This window comes from Amphichorda felina (genome assembly GCF_050947745.1).
Source record: "Amphichorda felina strain 45539 chromosome Unknown scaffold_6, whole genome shotgun sequence".
In the NCBI taxonomy this organism is placed as follows: Eukaryota; Fungi; Ascomycota; class Sordariomycetes; order Hypocreales; family Bionectriaceae; genus Amphichorda; species Amphichorda felina.
In genome coordinates, this window is record NW_028145044.1 from 2,485,076 (window position 1) to 2,509,710 (window position 24,635).

General features: G+C 53.1%; 9 protein-coding genes across 9 annotated transcripts; 3 read left to right on the plus strand and 6 right to left on the minus strand.

Annotated features, from left to right (window-relative positions):
• Positions 1 to 530: 530 nt before the first annotated feature.
• ACO1O0_006636 (uncharacterized protein) lies at positions 531 to 1,673 on the minus strand (the record flags this gene model as incomplete). The annotated part of the gene is made up of 2 exons (XM_083196019.1): positions 531 to 1,543; positions 1,598 to 1,673. 2 exons carry the CDS (start codon positions 1,671 to 1,673, stop codon positions 531 to 533), a joined length of 1,089 nt encoding a protein of 362 aa, XP_083049035.1.
• Positions 1,674 to 4,022: 2,349 nt separating this feature from the next.
• ACO1O0_006637 (uncharacterized protein) lies at positions 4,023 to 5,180 on the plus strand (the record flags this gene model as incomplete). The annotated part of the gene is made up of 3 exons (XM_083196020.1): positions 4,023 to 4,240; positions 4,321 to 4,576; positions 4,638 to 5,180. 3 exons carry the CDS (start codon positions 4,023 to 4,025, stop codon positions 5,178 to 5,180), a joined length of 1,017 nt encoding a protein of 338 aa, XP_083049036.1.
• A 3,847-nt stretch (positions 5,181 to 9,027) lies between these two features.
• ACO1O0_006638 (uncharacterized protein) lies at positions 9,028 to 10,790 on the minus strand (the record flags this gene model as incomplete). The annotated part of the gene is made up of 4 exons (XM_083196021.1): positions 9,028 to 9,817; positions 9,867 to 10,007; positions 10,069 to 10,387; positions 10,451 to 10,790. 4 exons carry the CDS (start codon positions 10,788 to 10,790, stop codon positions 9,028 to 9,030), a joined length of 1,590 nt encoding a protein of 529 aa, XP_083049037.1.
• A 1,158-nt stretch (positions 10,791 to 11,948) lies between these two features.
• ACO1O0_006639 (class I SAM-dependent methyltransferase) lies at positions 11,949 to 12,731 on the plus strand (the record flags this gene model as incomplete). Its single annotated transcript, XM_083196022.1, has 1 exon — positions 11,949 to 12,731. One exon carries the CDS (start codon positions 11,949 to 11,951, stop codon positions 12,729 to 12,731), a length of 783 nt encoding a protein of 260 aa, XP_083049038.1.
• Positions 12,732 to 14,531: 1,800 nt separating this feature from the next.
• RSM25 (mitochondrial 37S ribosomal protein mS23) lies at positions 14,532 to 15,330 on the plus strand (the record flags this gene model as incomplete). The annotated part of the gene is made up of 2 exons (XM_083196023.1): positions 14,532 to 14,911; positions 14,997 to 15,330. The coding sequence occupies 2 exons, from the start codon at positions 14,532 to 14,534 to the stop codon at positions 15,328 to 15,330; spliced, it is 714 nt and encodes a 237-aa protein (XP_083049039.1).
• A 70-nt stretch (positions 15,331 to 15,400) lies between these two features.
• On the minus strand, positions 15,401 to 16,364 carry ALG14 (N-acetylglucosaminyldiphosphodolichol N-acetylglucosaminyltransferase anchoring subunit ALG14; the record flags this gene model as incomplete). The annotated part of the gene is made up of 2 exons (XM_083196024.1): positions 15,401 to 16,150; positions 16,200 to 16,364. The coding sequence occupies 2 exons, from the start codon at positions 16,362 to 16,364 to the stop codon at positions 15,401 to 15,403; spliced, it is 915 nt and encodes a 304-aa protein (XP_083049040.1).
• A 599-nt stretch (positions 16,365 to 16,963) lies between these two features.
• ACO1O0_006642 (P-loop containing nucleoside triphosphate hydrolase protein) lies at positions 16,964 to 18,310 on the minus strand (the record flags this gene model as incomplete). The annotated part of the gene is made up of 7 exons (XM_083196025.1): positions 16,964 to 17,149; positions 17,207 to 17,374; positions 17,476 to 17,595; positions 17,650 to 17,679; positions 17,748 to 17,775; positions 17,830 to 18,122; positions 18,185 to 18,310. 7 exons carry the CDS (start codon positions 18,308 to 18,310, stop codon positions 16,964 to 16,966), a joined length of 951 nt encoding a protein of 316 aa, XP_083049041.1.
• A 571-nt stretch (positions 18,311 to 18,881) lies between these two features.
• Positions 18,882 to 19,812, minus strand: ACO1O0_006643 (uncharacterized protein; the record flags this gene model as incomplete). Its single annotated transcript, XM_083196026.1, has 2 exons — positions 18,882 to 19,498; positions 19,548 to 19,812. The coding sequence occupies 2 exons, from the start codon at positions 19,810 to 19,812 to the stop codon at positions 18,882 to 18,884; spliced, it is 882 nt and encodes a 293-aa protein (XP_083049042.1).
• Positions 19,813 to 20,654: 842 nt separating this feature from the next.
• Positions 20,655 to 24,095, minus strand: KCS1 (inositol polyphosphate kinase KCS1; the record flags this gene model as incomplete). The annotated part of the gene is made up of 2 exons (XM_083196027.1): positions 20,655 to 22,557; positions 22,651 to 24,095. 2 exons carry the CDS (start codon positions 24,093 to 24,095, stop codon positions 20,655 to 20,657), a joined length of 3,348 nt encoding a protein of 1,115 aa, XP_083049043.1.
• Positions 24,096 to 24,635: the final 540 nt, after the last annotated feature.

Sequence of the window (24,635 nt, forward strand, 5' to 3'; positions counted from 1 at the left end):
TAGTCATATTGTCAACAGTGATAATTAAACCGTGTACGTATCCACAGCAATTCGAAATATGGAGCAGCAGGGATGAAAGTATAATAAGGCATCCGCTACTACGTACATACTCCATACGCAATTCTGGAATACAGATACATTGGCCTTGGTTGTATTTCAGAATGCACGTACAGCATGAACTTGAGAATAACTACAGCTCAACCTGATGGCATTCATAAAGAGCGTGTTGCTGTATTGGCAGTGACTTGTAAGCACCATAATGTGGGACCTGCGTATAGATGCTATGTAACTCTGTGACAGCCGTGTTAATCTTGTCACTAATCTGAACCTTTTGTTGGCAGTGTTGCTCCAATTGGATAGGTGGAGAAGAAGACTGGTTTTACGGCATCAGAGAAGAGCTGGACCAACAGTTCAACCGTATTAGCACGGCGGCGACAGATGTTTATTCCATGGATGAAGCCGGCTACTAGGTCAAGGCGGCTACTTACATAACTAGGTACTCTTGCGACAAGAAATAGTACGTATGACTTTTACGCAGAGGAGGCAGCAGAGTCCGCCACATTCCTCTTCTCCAACTCTGCATCTTCTTCGCCCGCACTCCGCGACTCAGTTCGCTCTTCCCCCGCTCCCCGGCTGTCAGATTTAGGAACAAATGGTTCTACATCTCCGAACTTGCCCCAAAAGAAGCCCGCGCTGCCGGGATTCTTAAAGCCGCGCGCAAGCTGTCTCTCATACGACACTTGACGAAGCCTCTGCGCCTCGCGAGTTGTTGCTGCTAGATAGATCTCGACAGCGATCGCATGGATGGCGAACGCAAGCCATGCGCTCATGCCAAAGGCCGCACCTCCCGCGGCGGTTTTCTCGTATGGATCCTCTGAGAACCAGTTGGCACGAGCGGTGAAATAGCCCGGGGTAGTACTATTTGGATATCCAGGTCCGCATTCGGGGTGGAGGGTGTAGAGAAGTTCCGTGCCTGCGACATCGACCATCTCGACACAGGCACGCGTCTCGTAGAGTGGGTGGGGGAACTTGCTGAGGATCTCAACCGCGGCCATCTGGATGAAACGCATGGTGATGACATGCGCCATCCAGGCAAATGTGCGCATCATCCAGGCACGGTGTTGGTCTAGCTGCTGGCGTTTGATGTTATAGTATGCGTTCAAGATGCCAAAGGTAGAGAGGAGGACGGCGGTGCCGGTAACACTCTGGGTTGGGACCGAGCCTCCAAAGACACGGCTCGCAATGATTATAGCGCCTGCATTACTGGCCAACACCAAGAGGACGATGAGGGATCCGCTTAGGCGGTGGAAAATCAAGAAGTGGTGTCGAATCGATGGGACAAATTGGAAGACGGCGAGAACGCAGGCTGGTAGGATGCAGGCGAGATGCATTACGATGCCAGCTTTGTATAGACTCTTCCGGTACCAGTAGCACTCGCCTGGGGGGGCCTTTGGGTCGCCAGATCTGCAGAAGACGCCATCGAAGGAAATATAGTGCAGCCGGGCTAATGAAAAACCAAGCAGCGCCCCTCCGAAGATGATGACTGTAGGAGGGTTAGTCGGCGTGTCTGTAGGACGTGGAGGATCTAGGGGCTTACACAGAACGGTATAGAGACCTCTTCGAAACCCCAGGAAGCTTGTAATCTTCTGCGGAGTTGTAGAGAGGGCATTCATGTTGAATCGGCTTCAATGGTGAGGCGGCAAGGCTGTGGTAAGTGCACTTTGCGAACGGTGAGAATGGGCTCTTTACCCCCTTCGAGTATGCAAAGGTGACGAAATTTACTGACGCAGCTCGTGTCCAATTATATATGTATATGATATTCCTTATTGGAAATGATTAATGATGTCTGGGTAATTTTTGTGTGGCGGCTTCGCTTGCCTAGGAGTGAAACCCGACCTGCCCCGTTACGGATTAGTAGATGATGGTGAGCATGATATTGCTGTGCGCTTTTATTCTCGCAAATTAATTTGTAGTAATGGCTAGAGGCTAGGATTGCAGAAAAGCTCCGACTCTACAGCCGATCCGTATACCCCGTATAGGCGACGTTCATTATGCGGAGAAACTATCCGATGGCCATGGATGATGGAGAACTCAGCTACTGCCGACAATATTGTACGCCACGTAGCATGCCCCCCAAGGCCCCGAACTCATCGAACATCATCCCGCTCTCGGCGATACGGAAGCTCCAATGAGCTACGAGATTGACAAGATTTTAGCTGCCTTCCCGTTTCCGCGGGCCGCCACAGGATCGCAGACCCCTGTAGAATGCAGCCTTAGCAAGGGCTAGAGCCAGGGTCGAGAACTACTCGAACATGCTTAAAAGCATAGTCACTTCGCCCACGGAGGTCCACGATCTCAGCCGCGCTTGGCAACTTGCCACAAAAAGGCATATATTGTTTGTCTGCAGCTGCGGCACTTTTGTACCCGATCCTTCTACTGCGCTTTCATCTAGTTCGTGTGGATAGACTGTAAGTCCCTCAAGATCTAGATGCCTCAGTCGTGATCATAGACTCGGATTCGGGGATTCGGGGATTCTAGATGACCGTCATCAGGACTCGGGATTTGGCTTTGAAATTAGCCCTGGCATACCCACAAAATGTACCGCTTCAGCATCCATTCTAGAATCATCTCTAGAACAACTTTAGGGGGGGTTGCCCCCAGTGAGCTGAAAGAAAAATTAAATTGATATGCAGTCTGCCAGCTGAATGACCGTAAACATGGTGCCTAAACAGGATTTTCTATAAGCTGAAGCATGAAGCAGTACGAAGTAAGTATGTTTAATCAACCAAGGATACTTACTCACAGGGCAGAAGGATCATTGATCAGAGGTACCTGATTTTGTCATCTAAGAGGTAGCTATTTCTGCGATAGATATTAGTTGAAGGCTATGACCGCCACATGTTACATAATATACGTGTATTCAAACACGGGATTAAGGTTACTCTAGGATGGTCATTCATATGCCATCAAAGTAAAATATTTGGAGTCTCTCGTTTTAAATAAAATAAGTAGAATAATAATGATAATTAATAATAATCTTCCGACCACTAGATCGAGGTTAGTAATAGCCCGAAATACAGAGAGACCAACTTGCTCATAGAGTATCTCCGGAATACTTATTAGGCGGACGCCGCTATGGAGTAGGTGCTTTCCGAATTAGATATACCTCAGACTGGCAGTTTCGCCATAGACTTTTACAAGGGCAACTGCTACTTCCTGGGAGAAAGGGGAAGGGGGTTCAAAGTCAACACCACTGGCCCAACCCCCCACCTCCTGGATAACAACAAGAAATAATTGATAATATCTTCGCCACTATTTTAGTAGGTTACAAGTAAATATGATCTAGGCCGCAGCCTCCGCCAAGTCTGCTCCAGTTAATATGCCGCAAAATTCACCGGATGCAAGGATCAGAGAAAGAAAAAAGAGTCTTTGCAGCCTTGTGCTTTGTCGAACCTCCATTTTAGTAAACTAGAAGCGAAATATTGGCAAACCCTTGTCAGGCAAGGCGCCCCAGTTGACCAAACAAGCACGCAATAAACGCCTCACAAGTTGTAGAGATGTTATGTATAGCTACTAAGTCCCAAGAAAGATAATCTTATTTTTCTAGTTGTTTGTTTGGATCAGCCACTCTATAGTTATTCACGCTTATCTCCTGTTTATATTCGGAATCTTTAGTCCTTTTTTGCGAGAGTCTATTCAACATGGAACTTTCATTTATTGCGCTATCTTTGATAGCTGTATCCTTTGCGTACCTATGGGATGTGGTGAAACGGACGATTGTGACAAAGTCATTCTCCAAACACGACGACCAACAAAGAGTTGAACCAGATGACGACATAAAGGACAACGAACCATCTACCCTCGACTCACTCAAGAGTTTAAGAGGGAGCCATGAGGCCGCCAATGTTCTTTTGAATCTCATAGAACAAGACGGTGCTGGAGAGTGGCCACCACGCGTCGTCTACGACTCCTGGCCCTCCGCTGTCCAACCGTATAAGGACATCTATCTAGAACTGGTACCGATGCTCCCGTGTGCAGATCCCTTGCTAGATGACAGCACCCTCCTGGCTCGACGTGCCAAGTTTCGCTCGTCCATGCAAGAGCGCCTGAGTGCGCGCATCAACATCGTGGAAGTTGAAGATTTGCTAAACGGAGCTGAGGCTGGCAACTGGTCCCGCATTCGTCGGGACCAGCTCAACGGTGTATATTGCGCCGTTGCCGTTCTAAGACACGCATACAGGTATGTTGTCATTGAATATACTAGCTACATGTTGAATGTAAACAAACTAAAATATGGTTTTTTCCCTTTCCTTTCGAAAGGTGGGCAACTATTCCTGTTGTCAAACTCGCACAGGAAGAAAAGGTCATCGACTTCCCCACCGAACTCGACGCTCCATGGTGGCCCCTACAGCGATACTTTGGATGCGCCGCAGAGAGTGGTAATAATACCGCAAATGTCTTGCACAACTTTGACATTACGGGGGAGAGAATTTTCAAGATCAATATTGGCATGTCGGAAGAAATTGTGTCTTCGGAAGAAGCCTTCTTCCGCATGTTTTACGACGTCGAATATGCCGTAAGCAGTTACAGGCCCCTGTCTATTCTTTGCTAGGTTTTATCTAACAATATGTCCCAAGGCTGTTGAGATATACACTGGCATGGTGAAGGCCATTATTGAATTTGAACAAGGCAACAAAGCAACCTGCCTCAGCCACCTCCGTCAGCTGAAGCCCAATCTGCACAAACTCTTCCAGATCTTCTATGATGGGCTCGTGGACGCCAAGGTCTCGCGAAGAGTCTGGCTCAGCTACTGCCAGGGCTTCCAGGGATGGGGAGTCGGACGCATGATAGATGGGCGCTACGTCAAGTACGACGGCCTGTCCGGAAACCATGTGCTGGCATTCCAAGCTATTGACGCCTTCTTCGGCATGGATCGCTACCTGGTTGACGAGAATATGAGTCGCTACATCCCCGCAGCCCAGCGAGAGTTTACCAGTGTTTTGCGGAGGCATGCCATTCGGCGTCAGATTAGCGACGGGGAGGATTTGGAGATTGCTGCTGAAATAGGCCATCTCGTGCAGGAAACCAGGGTATGTCTTGACATCCTCTCTGAAATGCCCACCGCGAGGCATTCTTTTTTGATGATCCTGCTGACCGTTTTCCTCTTCGCCATGTTTTAGCTGTTCCGAGCCTCACACAGAACCAGAGTCATTCCGTATCTGGAGCAACCAGCACCGGAGCGTCTCATCATGACGGCAGGCAAGTCTGTTTTGGAAAATTCAGGCACCAGTGGGCTTAGTGAAGCGCTGGAGCCGTTGAAAGAAATGATGACAACTCGGCTACGGCAAACTGTTTAGGGATGAGGGGCTGGGTGAGGGTGGTGGTTCTCCACCGTGCCCTCGAAGCTTGCCAGTGACGACTGTCCTCCGTTGCATTTGGATAGTACGGCCAAAGAAAAGAAGCGGGTGGGAGAATCAGAAATGGCCATTTCCTCATGTGCCTTTGTTTTTTTGTGTGTTTTTGGGGGGGTTTACGTTGGAAAGTGAAAATCTGTGTTAGCAATCAACGTACATATGTAAAAAGACATCGACATACGCGGAAGGACAACGCTGCGACTCGTCCCTATTGTGGTTCCATTCTCTTGAAGGAAAACGTGCCAATAAAATAAAATATTTCCGCCAGCAGTTTTTGGAGAATGGTGGGTGCTTTTTCTATTGCTTTCCTTATCATTACAATACATCGCGACTCGTCGATATCCTCAACTGAGCTAACCATTGTCCGCTACTCAAAGGCCTTGTCTCAAGTACATGAAGATCCCATCTTCGCGCCGCTGTAGTTCGCGCTGTCCCAACTCGACCAGCTTGGCAACAGGGCTCCAACTATCATCCCCATCTTCTACATCCAGTGCGACATATTGAACCGCAGCCATGCGCTTGACACATTGTCTCAACGAAGCCTGAAGGTTGTGTGCCGTTTGGTGTATAAGCCGTTTGTGGATCTCTACCATGAGCTCGTTCGATACGGGAACACGAACGGATCCGATGCTGATGTCTGGTATCATGCTTGCGGGTAACGTTACCTGCGGCGACTGCGACTGCGTCCAGGACGGGGCTGCTCCTGTAGCGGATGTTGTCATATCCGCATCTGAGCTAGGCTGCATCCATAGGTGAATTTTCTCCGCCAAAAATTCAAACGCTTCCGTCAGATAGCTGTAGCAGCCCAGCATCAAAAGCGCCGTCATACCGTGGCACTTGCCAATCGGAATGACTGCGCAGTCTGTGCCATCCGTTTGGTAGCTGTCCAGGACGGACTTGAAGTCTCTGCTCGCCCTGTAAATTTCCTCTACATCCTCGGCCATATTGAAGGAGATTGTGATCGACTCCGAGAGCCTCGCAAGTTGGTAGTGGATTGATACCAAACGGCTATGGAGACTTTCGCCGGCATTGTTTGTCGCACTTTCTGGGGATGGAATAGATTCTCGTGCGCCTCTTGTGCTTAGCTGCGGCAGCTGCTGTGGGGAAGAGGATGAGGAAGCATAGAAGTTGTTGGAGTGATGCGGCAGGGTGGACGACCCTGACGCAAATTCCGATATTGGCGGCGATATGTTGCAACCCGCGTCTGGCCCAAATTTTTCATCAAAGAGAGGGAGGGCTGGGCCATCTGGTAACGTGCCGTGATCTTGGGCAAACCGGACAAGGTCGCCCAAGGAAACCGTCGAAGCGTCAATGTCGGTGCTGGGCGCGAGGCTGTGGAGAGCACTGCCTACGCTGGAGCTATCCAACGGTGGCATAGATATAAAGTCGTCGTCTGATATCGCGATGACATCCAGGCTATCGACGTAATCCTGCTCTGTCTTGTTGCTCGCTCGGGGTGTAGGCGGAACAGCCACGCAATCGTTAATCTTGGTCGGTGCATGGTTGGACGATGTGCTGCCTAGTGGTCGGCCAGCCTGGCCACGGGGACTGTAGTTGCAGGCCACGCCTGATCGGATGCACTTGTGGCACTTTCGAGACGATTCATTTTTGGTGCACCGTGTTTTGGCGGCGTAGCATCGGTCGCAAGTGCTTCGAAGGAGGCTCATGGTTGATGAAAATAAACCCAAGAGGGTTGCTTGTTGGGGGCGGGTTGTCGCCTGCTACGTACCTACCTATTTGTAGAGTGTGGTGCAACCTGGCAAGACCTCTCAGCCTGCCTGGGCATTGCGGGAAGGGGGGCGCAGCGGCCAGCGTTGGGCCCGCAGATTCGAGATCAGCGCTGCTTGCCTCTTGTTTGTCGGCTTTTCAAGGCCAGAATGCGCCTGCCACCGTTAACCAGGCGCCGGCAAAGGAGCTGCTGAAACGAAAAGCGATAACAACCCCCACATTATTAGTGACAGCTGGTAGAATGTTGAGGATGACGTGAAATCGGAAAATCAAATATACTGGCCGCTGACCGTGGAATTCACAGAGGGCCCAACAAGCATAATAGAGTGCCGATACTAATGCCGAGGACGAATAGCGACAGACCCGATATGGTGATCATCCAGCTGTGAAGCTTGGCTTAGATTTACGGGTATCTACGGATAAGGCACGAAGGATCATTTTTCTTTCATTTTTGCGGGCGCTGTTACTCCATGTTCCAGTGGCAATAGTTTGGCCTACCTTGCATGCGTTACGATCAAAGCGTGCTTTGATTGGATGAGGGGTCAAATGATGCCATGGACATGCTGATGAGCATACAATAGGTAGGTTAAATATAAGATAGAGTTGATAGCTTTGATATAACAGCAGTATGAATAGTAATGAATGCCCATTTATGCCGTTAGTCTTTGCGTCTGCTTGAATGCGTTTTTCCTCTGGTAGTATTAGTACTCGTAGTCGCTATAGCTACGATCATTAGTAGCACTCAGCGAATTGGAGTAGCCCAGCGCGTTTTTTTTCTCCTCTAGGACCCTATTACCTACTAAAGTTGGCGAATGGTCCGCCTTGGCAGCTTCGCATCGTAACAATATTATGTACTATATTCCGTACGCCCCACGCGCTGAGGTAGCCTTGTTTGAAATTCGGCGAATCTTGTCGTGATTAGATGCACACATCCCACCCACGACATAATAAGTAATAGTGTGACATAGTACACGCCCCAAATTCCTCCCTGGTGGTGTTATTGTACTCGTAGCTGCGCGGGCAGAGAGGCCAGGGTCGCCCACATCCAAGGAAGGCCGTCGCAATCTACCTCATCACAGGCAGTGACGCTATCACAGAGCAGAATATTCGGGCCAACCGGTGGGCCGTGAATGGATATATAATCATTGAGAATAACCACGAATGCTCTAGTTGGACGATTTGAGATACTGAGGCTTTGTGGAAGCCGGTGTGTACTAGTAGATGCCGAACGGGCTGATACGAGTATACGAGGAGGCACCTTCCTTGCTAGGTACTGGTGGTATTTAGTCATGAAGCAGAGTATGGTTACTCATCTCATTGATTCCTTTCGTATCACTCAAAGAAGTAAGTATCAGTGGGGTAATGCGTATAGTGCCTCAAAGAACGTAATGGGGGCGGGGCGAAATGCTTGTTTTACGGAGTACAGTATCCGCACCCCATTTCTAGCATAGTGCTTCTTGCCTTACCTACTTAGGACTCGCGAGTAGTTGCGGCCGCTGGTGGCGCCTATCAATTACTACTAAGGTAGGGACGCTTTCATTGCACAAATTAGTAGTTAGTAAGTAGTGCCATATATAGGACTGTTATCAAATATTCCGACTTGTAAGCATTAACTGATGTCATGTAAAGAAAGAATTCGTAGGCGACGATTATTGAGTTAAAGTATAATGGGCGCCGCTTTTCTATTATTACCTGGATAGTTTATATCATATAATATGGGTAACCACCTATTATTACCCACGGACCTTGCACGGATACATGTACCCATATCTGCCGTCGAATGTTCCCGCTATCCTGCCAGCCATGTGTCGTTACCCTCCGAGTTCGGATAGCATAGCAACAGGCACACAAGCAAATTCTCCATGATGTAACCATTGCGTCAGCTTCAATCTTTAGCACCTTGTGTGTTAGCGTCCCCATCGTCACCCCAACCTTCCTTAGTCTCTTTCGGGATGCGAATGAAGATGGCGCTCGCGATGAATGCAGCTCCCGCGAGGCCAACGCTAAAGTATGAAGCCATATGGTAGCCGTGCAGAAGCTCCTCCTTTGACTGACCGGTTCCAAAAGTGTTGACTTCGACAGTTCCTGCAAAGCCTAGGCCTGTGCTCGTTCCATAACTGAGCAGCGTGCCCACCAATGACCCAGCAACCCCTTGGTATTTTTTAGGCACACTGTTGTTGGTGATGATTTGAGCACTCGTCACAATCAAGTCGATTGTAAAAGCTGACAAGAACAAAGCGGGGAAGCACATGGCCCAATAGGTCAGTTCCATGGGGATGGTCGCGACCAAGAGGTTGCAACCGAGTGTGGCAAGACAACCAGCACAGATAATCACCTGGGCTGGCAGTTTTGTTACAAGCCAGGCTGCGACAAAAGCCATGGAACCACCGCCAATTGTCAGTGGCAGGTACTGAACGCCCACTTGGATCAAGCTGTCTTCTCGGATGGTGAGCATGTAAATGTTCATATACCAGAAAAAGATGGAGATGCTCATGAACGCGAAAAAGATGGCAATGAGTAGGATGCCAAATGAAGGCGTGTGCCAGATGTCGAAAGGGAGAATTGGTTCCTTCGCAACCTTCATTTCCCAATAGGAGAAGGCAGCAAAACAGAGTAGGGAGGTAATGAGCAAAGCAATGTTATAGGGGGCATCCCATCCAGTCAAAGGAGCTTGGCTGCAGACCCGTTAGTTCTATTTGAGTAAGGCATATATGAACCACTTACTTCCATGTGAAATTGAACAGAATCAACCCGGATAAACCGAGAGCGGCTCCAACCCAATCCACCTTGCCCTTTGGATCAATGGGCTCATCCGCAGGACAGATGGCAAGAGCAGAGGGATATATAACGAAGCCAAAAACACCACTGTAACAACTGTCAGTAACCCTGCGTACCAGACATGTGCACACTGGGCTGTGAGCCTTACAGGAAGAAGAATAGCCACTTCCAGTCGGTAAGTTGAACCAGGATGGCCGATATAAGGGAGCCGCCAGCCGAACCAACAGGCGCCATACAGCCAAACAAGGCCAGTCCCAGGTTGCGCTTCTTACCCGGTGGGAAAGTGATGCCAATCATGGCGACAATGTTGGGGATCATCAATCCACCTCCGATACCGCAAAGGCCTCTCATGACGCACAGGGCTACCAGGTTATGCGCATATCCACAAGCAAAGGCCCAGACAGTCCAGATGATGCAACCAACAGTCAGCGTGTACTTGTGGCCCCATACAGTACCGAGACGGCCGCCTGATGATTGTTAGCGCATGCATAGTCGTAGGCACAGTCAACGTGCAATATGAGCATACGCACCAACAAGGACGAAGGAGCCTTGGGTCAGAGGATACGATGCAACAATCCAGACTGATTCAATGTGGCTAGCACCCAGAGATTCACCGATACTCAGACCAGAATTGATACCAGATCCCAGTGGGATCATCTGGACCAACTGCGTCAGTGTGATGAAGAACATGAATATGTTCTCCTGGAGATTTGACAATGCAGGGGCTGCCTTTTCCTGTTGCTGCAACGGATCTGGCTCGGCAACAGAAACGAGGACTCCGCCGTTGTGCCCATTTTGGCTACTACTGGAGCCCGATAAGTCGTTGTCGCAACCCTTCTCGATGTCAGAATGGTGCAGGGACTGCAGCATCTTGGGCACAAAATTAGGCCACTCTCTCGAGTCGCCGAGACCTGAAGTGACCTAGGTGGCGAGTGGGTAACAACAGGAAGTCAGAGGCTGGTCTTTTCTCCTGCGAGGATACTGTAAAAACATCAAAGGTTCAAAGCAGGCAGCGTAGTGAAGCCGTACGAGATGAAAACTAGGCCAGATATGGACGAGAGGCTTGGGGTAGGGAGGAAGCGTGCAGAAGGTACGCGCTGCTATTCGAATGTCAAGCGATCCCGGGGAGAAGAGCAGATCACCTTTTGCAGCCTCTGGTTTTGGCCACAGGAGAAGCGGGCATTGAGTATAACCCACACCGGTTAGGTATGACTGATCATGCGCTTACTAAAGAAGTGGTGCTGTTTGCGTTCAAATTGCCGTTATACTGGTACCTAGACCGTGCTATGGACTCCGTACAATCCACCGCATCGAATTCTCCCAACGGTTGCGATCATGAGATGCCGTTGGTGCTTGCCGGCAATCCAAATTCCAACCGTGGCAACAAAGTTATTAACAACCACTCAGGCTGCATGGGTCTGGACCCCCAGAGTCTAGGCAAGTCGGCTAGGGACTCTGGCCCACTTCGGGTAGATCCAGGCCCTGCCACGGCCCCACCAAACCAACCGATCCCAGCTGAGGCCAGGGGCCCAGAAGCTCCACCACCCGAGATCCACAAAAACGTCCGCAGGCGAGGCCCAGAGGAACGAGGGCCGTGTCTGACCTGGAACTTCCAAGTTGGTGGCGAAGATCATGCCTATTATTAAGTATGGCATGGAATTCTTGCCGCCGTTGGGAGAGAAGGTACTCGTACAGTGAAGGAACTAAAAAAAAAACTACCGTCCAAAACTTTGTTACCAAGCACCCAGGTCCCCTGATCTAAACATCCGAACCTGAGACGGCACAGATTTGCACCAACAACATGTCGTCAGCAGTTGCCCAACGTCGCTACCACGATACCTCATCAGCATATGTCCTGCCCAATGAGTTGCGTTTCCCTTGTTGTACATAATCTCCAGTAAAGAAAAAAAGAAGAACAAGGAGAAAGCAGAAAATACCATCTCTCACACATTGCTAACTATATGTCCCTTTTCCTGCAGTGCAATCGAACATGCGCGGCTCGACATACAAGCCGCCGCCATTGTCGAAATGATTGGCGGCGCGCCATTCCTGGCATACAACCGTCACTTGAACCAGGTCGACAAAGCAGCAGACATAGGTTGCGGGACCGGCGTCGCAACCATCCAGCTCGCCCATCTGCTGCCCGCGGCAAAGGTCTTTGGCATTGACCTTACCCCCGTGCCCGAGCCCGCCAGGCTCATCGCCCCCCCCAACGCGCACTGGGTGGCCGGCAACATCCTCGACGTGGACATGCAGAATCACAACGACCATATGAGCAGCGAGTCGCTGGCCCCTGGCACCGTTGACTACCTCTTCGGCCGCATGCTCTTCCTCGGCATCAACAACTGGCCCGGCTACTGCCAGGTTGCCGCCGAGTCTCTCCGCGAGGGGGGCGTGCTGGAGCACCAGGATCTAGACTGGAGATTCTACCGCACTGGCACAGACGAGTGCCTCAGCGACGCATGGCCATGGCACGCCCGGCTCATGGAAGCTGTTAACGCGGCCGGGCTGTCCCAGATCTCCGGGTCTAATGTGGCCCCACTGCTGGAGGCGGCTGGTCTCACCGTCCTGGAGAAGCAGAGGTTCGAATTCTCGTTTGTTCCCTCACCCAAGGCCCCCCGCAGCCAGACCATGGGGCGCTATGTGCAGCAGAAGCTGATGCCCAACTACCCGGAGCTTCTGCGCAAGATGATGACGCCGATGGGCGTGTCTCAGCGAGAGCTTGAGGAGATGACTCGCGACGCGCTGAGGGACCTGGCCTCCGAGGAAGGGATTCACCAAAAGTATACCGTCACGATTGCCAAGAAATAGACGCTTTGTTTGTCTCACAAGTATATAAGTCGATTCTTCAGTCATATCAATGTAAAAAAGTATCTATGAATACTATGGCGGGGGCCCAGCACCGCGCCACCACCAGATGTCACAAACTCAAAGTGGATGCCTTCCCTATTCCGTAATCCTCCAGGGGAGCGCCCCCATAAGTCCGGCTGGTGGAGTGGGGGTGTCGGTGACAGGAGTGACGCACAGTAACTGCTGAGTTAAATAGGCATCTTGACACTGTACATAACTCTCCCTCGTTAACATCCTTACCCCATCAATTCACAATCCACGATGAGGCAGCCTGAATCCTGCCGCTGCCCCCGGATCAGCCAACCACACTGGCTGCGGGTCTGCTTTCAAGTTTGCATCCCTTTAGGCTACTTGGTTAGTATCCAGATAATCATGAATTTGATGCCACTGGTTCGCCCCGAGTTCCTGCTTCTCTTCCTTGCCCAGGAAACCGCCACCAGCCAACTGCAACTTCCGTATTTTCTTGATTCGACTACCTGCGGGTTTCGTTAATGACTGATCCATGCTCTGCCTCTTCCCGCACAAGGTCCCTTGGATGTGTCCACTCACCTCCTCAATGGTCTTCTCGACATCATAGCGAATGATGGCAACCTTGCGCTCCTGGGGTAGGCGTAGAACTCGTTCGATTTCCTGGTTTTAGACCGCAGGGCTCCATTGAGGTTCAAGTAAGTGAATACTGTTTGCGACCGTGAGGCCGTTGAGACTTGGAAAGTCAGATTTTGAGCCTCCATAACCTATGAGGCAACTTGAAGAACATACCCAGCGCCGCTGGTGGAGAGAGTCATCAGAAGTACTCTTCATCTTCACTTGCTCTTTTCTTAGAATTCCAACAGAGTGGAGTTGCGCTTCTTCGGGGGTATGTCGCCATCCACGCGGAGATATTTGATTTCGTAAATACTTGTCTTCACGCCATTTCTACAAGATGAGCGTCTGTTACCGGCACCCGGGATACCGTGTATCCAGAGCATTGGTGTGGAACAGCTCCTTCCAGACTACACCTTGTCAGCGGCCAACTTTAGGGACACGGATGGAAGTGTGACTGACTCTTTTGACGGAAGTACTTGAGAGCCATCGAGTGAAAGGCAACTGTTTGCCTGAGCAGTTCAAAGCCTTGAACAGTATTCAGTCCTCCATTTGCTGGTGCCTGACTGGCACACCAATCCAAAACTCCCTGGAGGACCTGGGATCTTTGATTCGCTTCTTGGGTGTGCTATTATTCAACGAGCCGGCAGGCTTTAGAAAGTACGTGGCAATGGTTCGACTTCGTAAAGCCTCTAATACTGCTGAACCCGAGAACCTTCGCCCGATTCTGTCATCCATTTGCCTGCACCGGAGCAGGTCAATTCTGCCCAGCAAGGGCTACACCACAAGAGGTTCGCCGACCGACGCTTACAGAAGAAGGTAGGTACGTAATAAGGCGAGTGAGTGTACGAAGGTTGTGGCTAAAACTACCAATTTAGCCACAATCTTCAAGTAGCGCCCGCGCAAGAGCGGCAGGTGCGCTATTCTGGATTTGTCGACGCCACACCTCATGGTCGCTGCGATCACCGACAGCACCGCGTCTCTGCCGGCCTTACGATTCGCCGACCCACCCCAAATTTTAGCAACACCATCACCAAACCGCCGAACCGACCTACCAGCTTCCCCCAGACCTATCGCCAATCAACAGGCCAATTGATCCAGCAGAATCGGTACGCGCGAATCCCGGGACGATCAGAGGCGAACGACGACGCTAATAGCCAGCGGGCAAGCAGAACGGCCATGGGCGGCAGACAGATTCGGCCGGCGACGGTCTGGAAGACCAAGAGCGAGGAGATCAACGCCGCCATCCTCGGGGGCAAGAGGGCCCAGAGGCCGCCGTGGCTGGAGGTCCTGTACAAGTGCCCGCCCTCGGAGACGGTCGTCCGCACGGTGTCCCACGGCCACCGGGCCCCCAAGAAGAAGGCCGCCAAGCCTCGCAACCTCTACCGCCCCCAGCCGATATCGTACCCGGAGGACAAGCTGCGCCAGATCTTCTTCAAGGACCACCCGTGGGAGCTGGCGCGGCCGCGAGTTCTCATCGAGTCGGACGGAAAGGACTACCAGTTCGTGGACTGGAGCAAGGGGCTGCGACAGCCCGGCGTACCATTGACTGGTGAATGGTGAGTTTGGGAGAGAATGGGCCGCCGTTGGGTCGGCTTTCAAGGTTGGAGGGCGAAAGGTTGTGCTTTGCTGACCAGCTTCCAGCGTCGTCCAGCGCCAGCTCTGGCGGATGGAGAACGAGGGCATGGACCGCCAGACCGCCTACGACATGACGCGCCGCGAGTTCTACCGCATGCGCCAGGAGGAGGAGATTGAGCGGAGGGTCGCGCAGGAGGAGGCGCGGTACGTGGGCGCGTACTTTGGCAAGACGAGGCTGGACGTGGGCACGATGCTCGAAGACAGCGAGTACGAGAACTGGAAGATCTGGGCCGGCAAGGAGGCGCAGAAGCGCGAGATGCGCAAGACTGGGGAGGCCGACGTGGCCGAGGCAGAGGTCGAGGATCTGGAATCCGAGGCGACGCCCGCTTCAGCCCTATGAGCATTGTTGCCGTGCGGGGATATGATGTTGTATAATACAATATGTAACACTATGTACAAGAAGGAACTTGTCACCCACGGGGCTTGGGGCCATTTGTCTCGGTGTCATCCGAGCGGCGCGAGTTAAAGACCATGGGGCCAGCATTATGGACGCCGTACGTAGAGGCGACCTGCTCGTGCTGGACAGCAAACGCATCCGCTATGCCGGTGTAGTAGATGAGCTTCCCCGTCAGGCTCAGCGATGAAATGCGCGCCCATGACTCGATGTAAACGAAGAAGCATCGGTCTTCCGGTATCACGTAGAAGACCTTGAGATAGTTGACCGCCAGCCCAACAAAAAAGCCCGTCGCAGGCCCGTTGGAGAAGATCATGCGGGGGTACCGCAGCTTCTGTCCCACGCGGTTCGATGGCGGTGAGAGCAGGACGTTGAAGACGATGTCGTAGAGGCTTGCCAGAGCTGTCAGGGGCGTCGTCAGGAGAGACTGGTGAACACGCCTAGCGCGGGTCACAAATCGTACGTCGTATGACCCTGGGTCGCAGCCATTGCTGTCGCAGAGCTGCCTGAGGTCGGCCTCGTAGTCCTCGACGTGATTCAGAGACATGGTGTCCCCGCTGGAGATGAGGTAGCGCCGGTGAAGGCCCCCAAAGTCGCAGAAGCCATCGTCCATCATCATGAGCATTTCTTTGGTGTGGCCCCCCGAGCCGAGGACCATCAGATAATAGTCCTCGGGTGGTTGGCGAGAATCCTGTCTTGCACCACGTGGCGCCTTCCAACGCACCGGGTAGCGGTGACGGCGGCTGGTGAGCTGCACATCACGCACCTAAAGCTGCATTAGTGGGTGTATTTTCCATGAGACCAGATTAACTGACGATGATGAAGACGAGGGCCCCGTTTGCGGCGAGGAAGATGAGGAGAGCCCACAGCGGAAGCAAGTTCCCCCACGGCAGCCACGGTGCAACGACGCCAAACACGAACCCGGTCGATCCCAGGCCAATGATGACGGCTCGCACCGGCCCAGCTTTCTTTGAGCTCATATCGCTGTGAATGGGGCGCTAGACGCAATGCCGCCAGGGGGTTGTTGCGAGGTTGACAGTCTTGAGTGAGGTTGTTAGCGTTCAGGAGCAAAGTGAGCTCTGAAGTTGTGCAACAGATAGTCCCCACATCCAACCGGGCGACAAGCTCAGATGATGCTCAATTCACGATGCGGGGATGAGGCAAAAATGTAGGAGCGCGAATGGTAGATTTTGACCCAAAGGGCAGAGAATTAGATGGTTTGAGAAGAGGTAAAGAGGTCCAGGTTAGGTATTCGTGATTTGGGAGACGGCTTAGACCACAGACCCCTCAACTTTAGTTCTCGAGTGGGATTGATTTCGTTCCTGCATCCGCCCCTCTTCACTCACTTAACCGAGCAATGGAGGGATTGCGATGATAACCTTTCGAAGCAACATTTGAAATAGGAAGAGGATAGCACATTTACCACCGGCAAAGATGTCACTGCTGTCCGAAACCAATGGGCGCTTTCTCGCAGATGGGGACCGCGGCGATGGATTGAAGCTGCAGTTGACGAGGCTGACGGAATACTCTCAGGGTTTGCTTGAGGCTTCATGATAGGTAGCATTGGGACTTTTCGAGTTCAGATCCGCCGCTTCTTGACTGGCCGAAGCTCCCTGGCCGCCACGGCCGTCTCCCTCTCCCTCTCCACAGCCCTCCTCGTCGCCTCGCGTCCCACATCGTCAATCACGGCGCTCGTCCCCTCGCCCGTCAACGCCGAGCACTCGAGATACCGATGCGCTCCGATGCGCTTTGCCTGCCAGGCAGCCTAGCCACCATCCTTAGCCTTCGCGACACTATGGTTGTGGAACAAGACCTGACTCACCTCAGATGGCCCAACGCTACATGTCGGGTACGCAGCCAGCGACGCCGTCGTCCTTGGCCTTCCTAGCCTACCCTCCTCCTCCTCCAGTTGCTGCTGCTGCTCCTCCATGAAGTCGGCCGCCCTCAGGTCCTTCTTCATCCCAACTAGGTACACCAGCGGCACAAACGCCTGCCGGGCAACAAACCCGTCACTCATCGCATGGTGCTACTGCTCAACACAGTCAGCTCCGCCCGAGTTGAACCCCGGAAGATGACAGAGGCCGCACGTACCCAGGACAGGATGGTGTACATGGAGACCTTGTTCGTTACGTCAAAGCACAGGAACACGGCGTCCCACGCCATGTACGACAGGCGCCACACGTTGTTGAGGTCCGCCGCGCCCGAGGTGTCCTACATCTCCACGCTGGCCGGGCCCGAGTCGTACGTGCGGTCCGCGATGTACACTTCGTAGCACGTCCGCGCGATGGCGCGGGCCTGTCTACTTGTTAGCACCTCTCTTTCTGACCGGCCTCCGGCCTGGGGGTGAGCAGTTGAGAACGTACATCTGGGAAGTACCCGTACCGGCTGCGGCTGCTCTAATTTCAGTGCTGTTCGTCGGTAGGTAGGATGGTAAACGGGGCTCACAAGAGCAGTGACGTCTGGCCCGAGGACTGGGCGCCCACAAACAGAAAGTTCAGGCGAACTGGCTCAGCAGGTATAGATTCCTGCTCGGGGCTCCTCTCCCTCTTGCGGTGGAGTAGGTTCCAAAGACCTGCCCTCTTCGTCCTCTTTTTCTTCTCCTCACCAACCGTGCCCAGCACCGTACCCGGTCTCTTGCTGCTGCTGGTGGAAGCCCTGCCAAAGAACGGCGTTGCGGGGCGGAGGAAGCTGAGTCGGGAAGAGGAACGATCTTTCGGGAGCTCGGGTTCTCGGAATGTCTATCCAGCAAAGTCAGTGCGAGGCTCGGCTCACCAGCAAGGCCAGGTTAGACAGGACTAACAACCCGTGTGGATGGCCGAGTTTCGAAGCTGTCATCCCCAAAGGGCTCATCGCGCTCGAGACGGCTGGGGACAAAGTGTCGCCATGAGTCGATGGAAACGGCTCGCTCGTGGCTAGCCGACTCCATTGTTGGGGCTTCGACCTGGTTTTGAGGATTGGCTGTGGCGAGCTATGGGATGGAATAGATATATGAATGCTAGTGGGAGAAACTGTTTGCTGGGACAAACTCGTGCGTCTCTCCTCACATATGCTTCAAACTCGTGTGGGATCCCGAGCTCCTCAGACACTGCTCAGTTTCCACTCACTATGAGTAGATGGAAGTCTACGCATCGCTATGATCGGGGAAAAACAGTCTCATTATTGCTATCCATGCTAGGTATGCCCAACTCTTGGCTTCCTCCATCGATATCCTCCGTGGGACCCAGGCCGAGATGGATGTGGCCGCCACAGTCACCGTGCTGTTCACCCTCTTCACCCCGTTCGGGATCAACAGCCCGTCCTCGGCCATAGTAGATGCAGTTGCAGCCGCTCTGACTGGGCCTGAAGCAGGCCATCTCGGGGAGGTGACCGGGATAAAGTGGCGGGACGATGAACTGCGCGGCGTTCTGGCGCTGACGGTGGAATAGGGCTCTCAACTCTGACGCCTCGAAACCCCTAGGCCCGTAGGAAGGAAATGCAGCATATCCCGAGTGCGCAGCCTACGCCATCTCAACGCGGTAATCACCATATCTGGTGTAGAAAAGTTCCGCTGTGACCCTAGCATTGCATCTAGGCTGGCCACATGTCGAGTGGTGATTCGGTTGCGAACATTCGGCAATGAGGAGCTGCAGGTCTTGTTTTCCTGCCTCCTTGTCGTACTCGTCCAATTCACCCACGTCACTTTTCAGTCGTTTCGCCCGGCGTTCCTTGAGTCCGGCAAGGCACGACTCGACATCGGGCCATTTGATGGTCTTGTGCTCGCAGAGCCGGACGAATCCCTCCCTCCCAATGCAAGTCCTCTGGGGCTCTTCCAGGACCAACTGCGCAGGGGAGAACATTGTGCTACGATGGTAGCCTTGGCCCTCGAACTCTTCCAAGCCCTTGATGCAGCGCTTGCAGAACTTGTCCCTGTTCATGAGGGACACCATGCGAATGAGAAGCTTCCTGTTCTCCGGTGAGCAATTCAGTGCGAGGAGCGGCCAAAGGGCTCTTCCAAGCCCGTTCAGACCAGCGTCCTCCACCGGGTGATAGGAAGGGCGGTCCTTCATCAGGCTTTTAAACTCCTGCACAGCAGCAAAGGGGCAGCTGGGGTTGCTACCATTGCAGAGTTTGCAGCCTGCATGGTAGGAAGAGAATCGGTGGTGGCGGAGGGAGTGGCCGCTGACGAGGGAGCGGAAAGCCCGTCGACACCTGGCGCAGCATGAAGACGGAGGCATCATCCACCTGGGCATGCTCCATAACCATGAGAAGAATTTTGTCGGGCAGTTGATAGACACTGTTGGATTGGTAGTTGTAAAACGAGCGGGCGAGGAGCGGATCCGTCGTCTCTTCTAGCTGGGTAAGCGTCGTCTGAGCTTGATTTGCCCAGCTCTCTATCTGAATAGCCTCCTCCATAGAGACAGCATTTTCAGATTCTGTTATTGGGGCCATTTTTGAAGAAGCCAGGTATATAAGTGTTCTGTTAGGATACGTTCATCCCGTCCTAGAACCGTTAGGACAACAACAGCCCTTTCTCCTCTTCTCCTAAACTGCCTTTGCTATGATGTAAATGTAACCCGAGTGTCAGGTCTAGGGTATTTCACAGCGAGCCAGCGAGATTTTATACACCATGATGCCTTCTTGATTAGGTAGGGTTTGGTTTGTTTGTTTTGACGCTATAGGCATTTGTTGGGAAGGTGAAGTCGGACTTTTCCCTGGCAACAACTTAGGGGATTGGGGTGCAACTCCAGATATATCTACAGTGTGGAGTATATTCCGAAAGTATATATTCCATGGGGAAGATTCATTAGCCACGCAGAGCAGAGGGCGACTGCTACGTTGACGATGATAGCCCATCTAATATGATTTTATCTAACACTCTAATCCTATGTCCGGTACCCCTTCCCCATCCTAATGCGCAGACCTTGCTAGCAACCAACGTAGCCTATGGGACCCAAGTACCAATCTCGTCCGATCCCCTCCGTAAGCCACTGCCACGTTTGCCTCTGGTAGAAACAGAAATGCAAATTAATAATAGAAAGAATAAAAGGAGAAAACGAACCGTGCCTGGGTTTGCTCCATGCGAAATGGCTTCGGTGGTTCAAAAAATCCTGCTGACAAGAGAACCGATTATGTCGAAAGCAGCAAGCAAAGACGCCCAGTAAACTCCAGACCCGCCGTTTCCTGGGACCGAAATGTCGCCCAATTCTGTGCGCCGAGTCCTTGATGGGGTATGTGTGTAAAGACAGCAAAAAGTCGTCACGTCCGTCCCTGAAATTCCTCCACACCAATAATCATAAGCTGATCATGCCCTCGTCAATCTCGTCCTCCATCATGCCAATGCCCCCCGGTAGCAGGTCATAAGGCTTGGCTCGGAGGCCTAGCTCCAGCTCGTCTCTGACGTCCCTCTGTATCTGTAGAAAGTATCTTTGGAGGCTCCTCAGGCCCTTTAAGAAGCCGACATCAGGTGCTTCTGGGTGCCGCGGCGGGCACTTTTGATCCTTGATCCTGTCGAGAGGCGTCAGACTATTGGCAAAGTCCGCTATCTTGAAGTCAATCTCCCGCCGGTTCTTCTTCTTGTACCGCGACACCTCCTCTGTGTCGGTGGCTACATCTGTTAAAGAGTCGTACGCCGTGTCGTAGTCGGTGGACTCGTCAGAAGCCTCGCCGTCGTAGAACATGAGTAGGCTGGCGGCGTAGAAGCGGTATCCGCGGAGTTTTTTAACAATTTGCTCCAGCCGGGCTAGTTTTCTCAGCACCACCGGAATGTGGCGCAGGACGCTCTGCAGCTCGACGCCGTTGTACAGGAACTTCTGCAGTGCCGCCTGGAACTCGGCGCCGGCCTTCACCCTGCGGCCAAAGTACTTGTCCTGGAAATCGTAGGACAGCGTCTTGGCATTCCAGACTTGCAGGCCGCAAATGCGCACCCCCAGCTCAGCTGATGTCGTTGTTCTGCACTTCTCCTGCTGAGACTTCTGCTTCTTAGGCGTCGCATCCGCACCGTACTGTCGAGTACCCATTTTGAGATCCATCATGCAAGGTCGCTTCATCCCTGCCGTCAAGTCTTCTAGGAGGAGAAAGTATTCGACTCTGTCACGTTGGGTCATGGCCTCCTTTGGATTGATCGGTCGCATTATCTTGGTAAAGTCGACATCGGGTGGAAGATCAGAGGGTGCTGTCGATGTCTCTGCAGAAGGATTCGCACCAGCCATCGCGGAATTGTCCGCATCGCCGTTAGTCGTCGCAACCACGTCGTCAGTTTTCTCATTTGGCTGCTTCAGGTCGTCCCATGAGACGCCGTCATGTTCCCCCTTGTACGCTGCGTCATCCGCCTCTTCAAAGTACTTCAAATCTCCCCTAGGCTCCTGGACATCTGTCGGTTTCCGTCGAAGTCCCCCAGCAGAGTAACGACGCTTCTTCTTTGTGGCTACCAGGCTGGTCTTCAGTATTTCAGGTTCCGGTGCGCTGGTCCCAGTAAGGTCCTTGGTTTCGCCACCGGTGCTTGACCTCCGAGCCGATCGGATGAACTCGACGTCAGGCCCGAGATCACTCTGGGTATGTCCATGTAGTGCCGCTGGAGGTGGTCGATTAGATACGCCATTGCTGCCCTGAGACTCCTGCATGTTATCCAGGCCATTTTTAAGATTTGACTCCGAATTAGTCGAGCGCAACAAGCGCTGCAGTGTTGGACGGGGAATGGAGCGTTGGTGTGGTGGGCGGTGCTTGTGAACCGCGACAGGCTCCTTCAGAAAGGCGTCGTTGAAAACTTCGTTCCGCAGTCGCTTATTAACGGTTGTTGCTCCCCAGCTGTTTGGCCGATCATCCATTAGGGGACGCGGTTGCTGCATCGCGGCCGAAGTAGTCGACGGTCTCGCCGCGGAGGCACTGCGGCGCCGAAACGGCTGTGGCGGAGGCGCTGGCTGCAAAAGATTGCGAGGCAGGATGTGCCTGTTGTCGTCGAAGGTAACCGTCGGGATCTGGAGGTGGGCGGCGTTGTTGGCGAGGGAATGGCTGATGACACGCTGGCGGACCCCTGGTCGACCGTTCACATCAGAGGCCTCGCGTTCTCGCTTGTTAGCCTCGTCGCCAATGATTTCCTTAATCTTCTGCCTCTCAGCCGCAGCAGCATCGTCTTTCTTGGAGGTGCTTTTCCGACGCGATTGCTTCTGGAAAGTCACGTTGAGAACACCTATGTATCTGCAACGAACGTTAGACCGGTGATCCTTAACATGGTGACCCCATGGATTTACACGACACGATGGGCCAGCGAGGAATACATCAAAAACATACCGAGGGAGGAACGAGAGCAAGTCAGGGTGATATCTCTCAATAGTTTCGTAAAACTCATTCTCCCTATTGTTGAGTTGTTTGCAGACAGCTCTACGAGAGAAACGCCACAGCGTCGTGTGGCCACCGACCTGATGCTTGTACGGGATAAGTTCAATAGCCTCCAGAGGCTGACGGACATGGTGCTGGTGGTCATGGACATGATCCTCGATGTGCTGTACACTGGTACGCGACAACGCCTGGGCCAGCTGACCGTTGACCTCGTGGTCACCTTCGGCAGCGAGATCCTCTGGGATCTCTGAGGCGAGATCACCACGATTTGATACTAGACTCTCGCGTGAACGATATCGATGCAATGGGACAGCATGTTCCTCCTTCTCATCAATCTCAGGTTCGGGCTCATCTGCCTTGACTAGCCAGGGGTGAGTCTCATCCTGCGACAGCGACCTTGGGCGCTGCCCTGGCACACCCCCAATATCGGTGGCCTCCCTCGCACGTGCGCGGGATTCGCCAAGCTCCTGATGGGGCACAAATACCGCGGACGAGATTTTTTCTTCGCCAGACTCGTCCGCATCAATGTCGTCGTGGTCCCCGACTTCGGTGCTGTCACCTGACCCTCGGCGCCCCTCACTCTTGGCTTCGGCATCCGGGGCCCGATTCGGTCCCACGTGACGCGGAGGGGAGTGGCACACCGGTTCCTTGCTGATCTCATGACCTGCGGGCTGCCATGAGGGTGTCCTCGAAGACGGCCTCTTCTGATTGGTGGCGTCATTGTTGGCTAAACTGAAGTAATCAGTCTCGGGCTCCGCGACCACAGTTGCTGCCACAGGCGAGATACGCGCAGTGGATTGCATTTCTTCCGGTATCACCTGGGATGCTTGGCTAGCATCGGCCGGTGTCCGCGGCCGCCGCTCATCTTTGGTAGGTGATCTGGGAGGTAGCTGCCCTTCCTCAGCCGTTGCCGGCAGTTTCTCTCTCGTCACACTCTTAGTATCGCGCCGGCGTTGTTTATCCTCGGGAGGGAGACCCTCTTTGAAGAAACGTAAACTGTAGCTGGCCTTTCGGCTCCGCGCATTGTGTTCCACTCCGGCCATTGCCTCTGCAACGGACTTCTCGACCAAGCCACCCTCCTCGGAGCCTTCACCAGATCCAATGGACCATATCTTCTCCGTCTTCTCTGGGCCGGATGCGAATCGGTGATCGGGAGGCGGTGGCCGGTATCGCGGTCGTGAATCGTTGGCAGCATCGGCCGTCACTTGCGGGGTGGCCAACGGGGTATTGTCAATCAGATAGTTTGTGTTTGTGGGCGTCGTCGCCGTCTCAGGGCTGGCGCAGTATGAAGCTGCTCGTGTCTTATCAGACACGGAGAACGTCGCCCGTTCGATATCAAGGGAGGTAGACGATCGGCGCAGCACGCGATCTGAAGCCCCCGGGTAATCCAACAGCATGTGTTTGGGGTCGGTAAACGTAGGATGATTGAAAGACGATGGAACGCTCGACGCGTCGCGTGCGGGGAGCGAGGCGGTCGTGGGAGCAGCCATCCGGGTGGCCATTTTCGACGGTGACGACGGGCGAGGGTGGGGTTCTAGGGAGACCTTATCGCCATGTTGGGCCGAAGCAGGCCTTGCCTTATCACCGGCGGAAGAGGGCAACGTTGTAGTGCCACGCTCTAGCGGTGTAGCACCGGGCGTGTCCAGCTGTTTTCTCGCCGATCGGCCAGTGTCCTGGTTTGAGTTCGAGGACTGGTGGGTTGACGACGTCTGGTGGCTGGGAATACCACGGGCGGTGGCCAGGGCCTGGGTCAGTAGCGAAGGGCCGGGCGAGCGTTGGGAAGAAGAGAAGGTGCGTGTCTTTTTATCGTCGGGCGATATAGAAGAGGCATGGCTCTCGCCAGGGACGGGACGCAGTGTCGCATCGTGCAGGGATGGCTCTTGGTGAGAGGCCTCATGTGGTGGCAGTTTTGAGGATTGTGACGCGGCGGTTGGGCT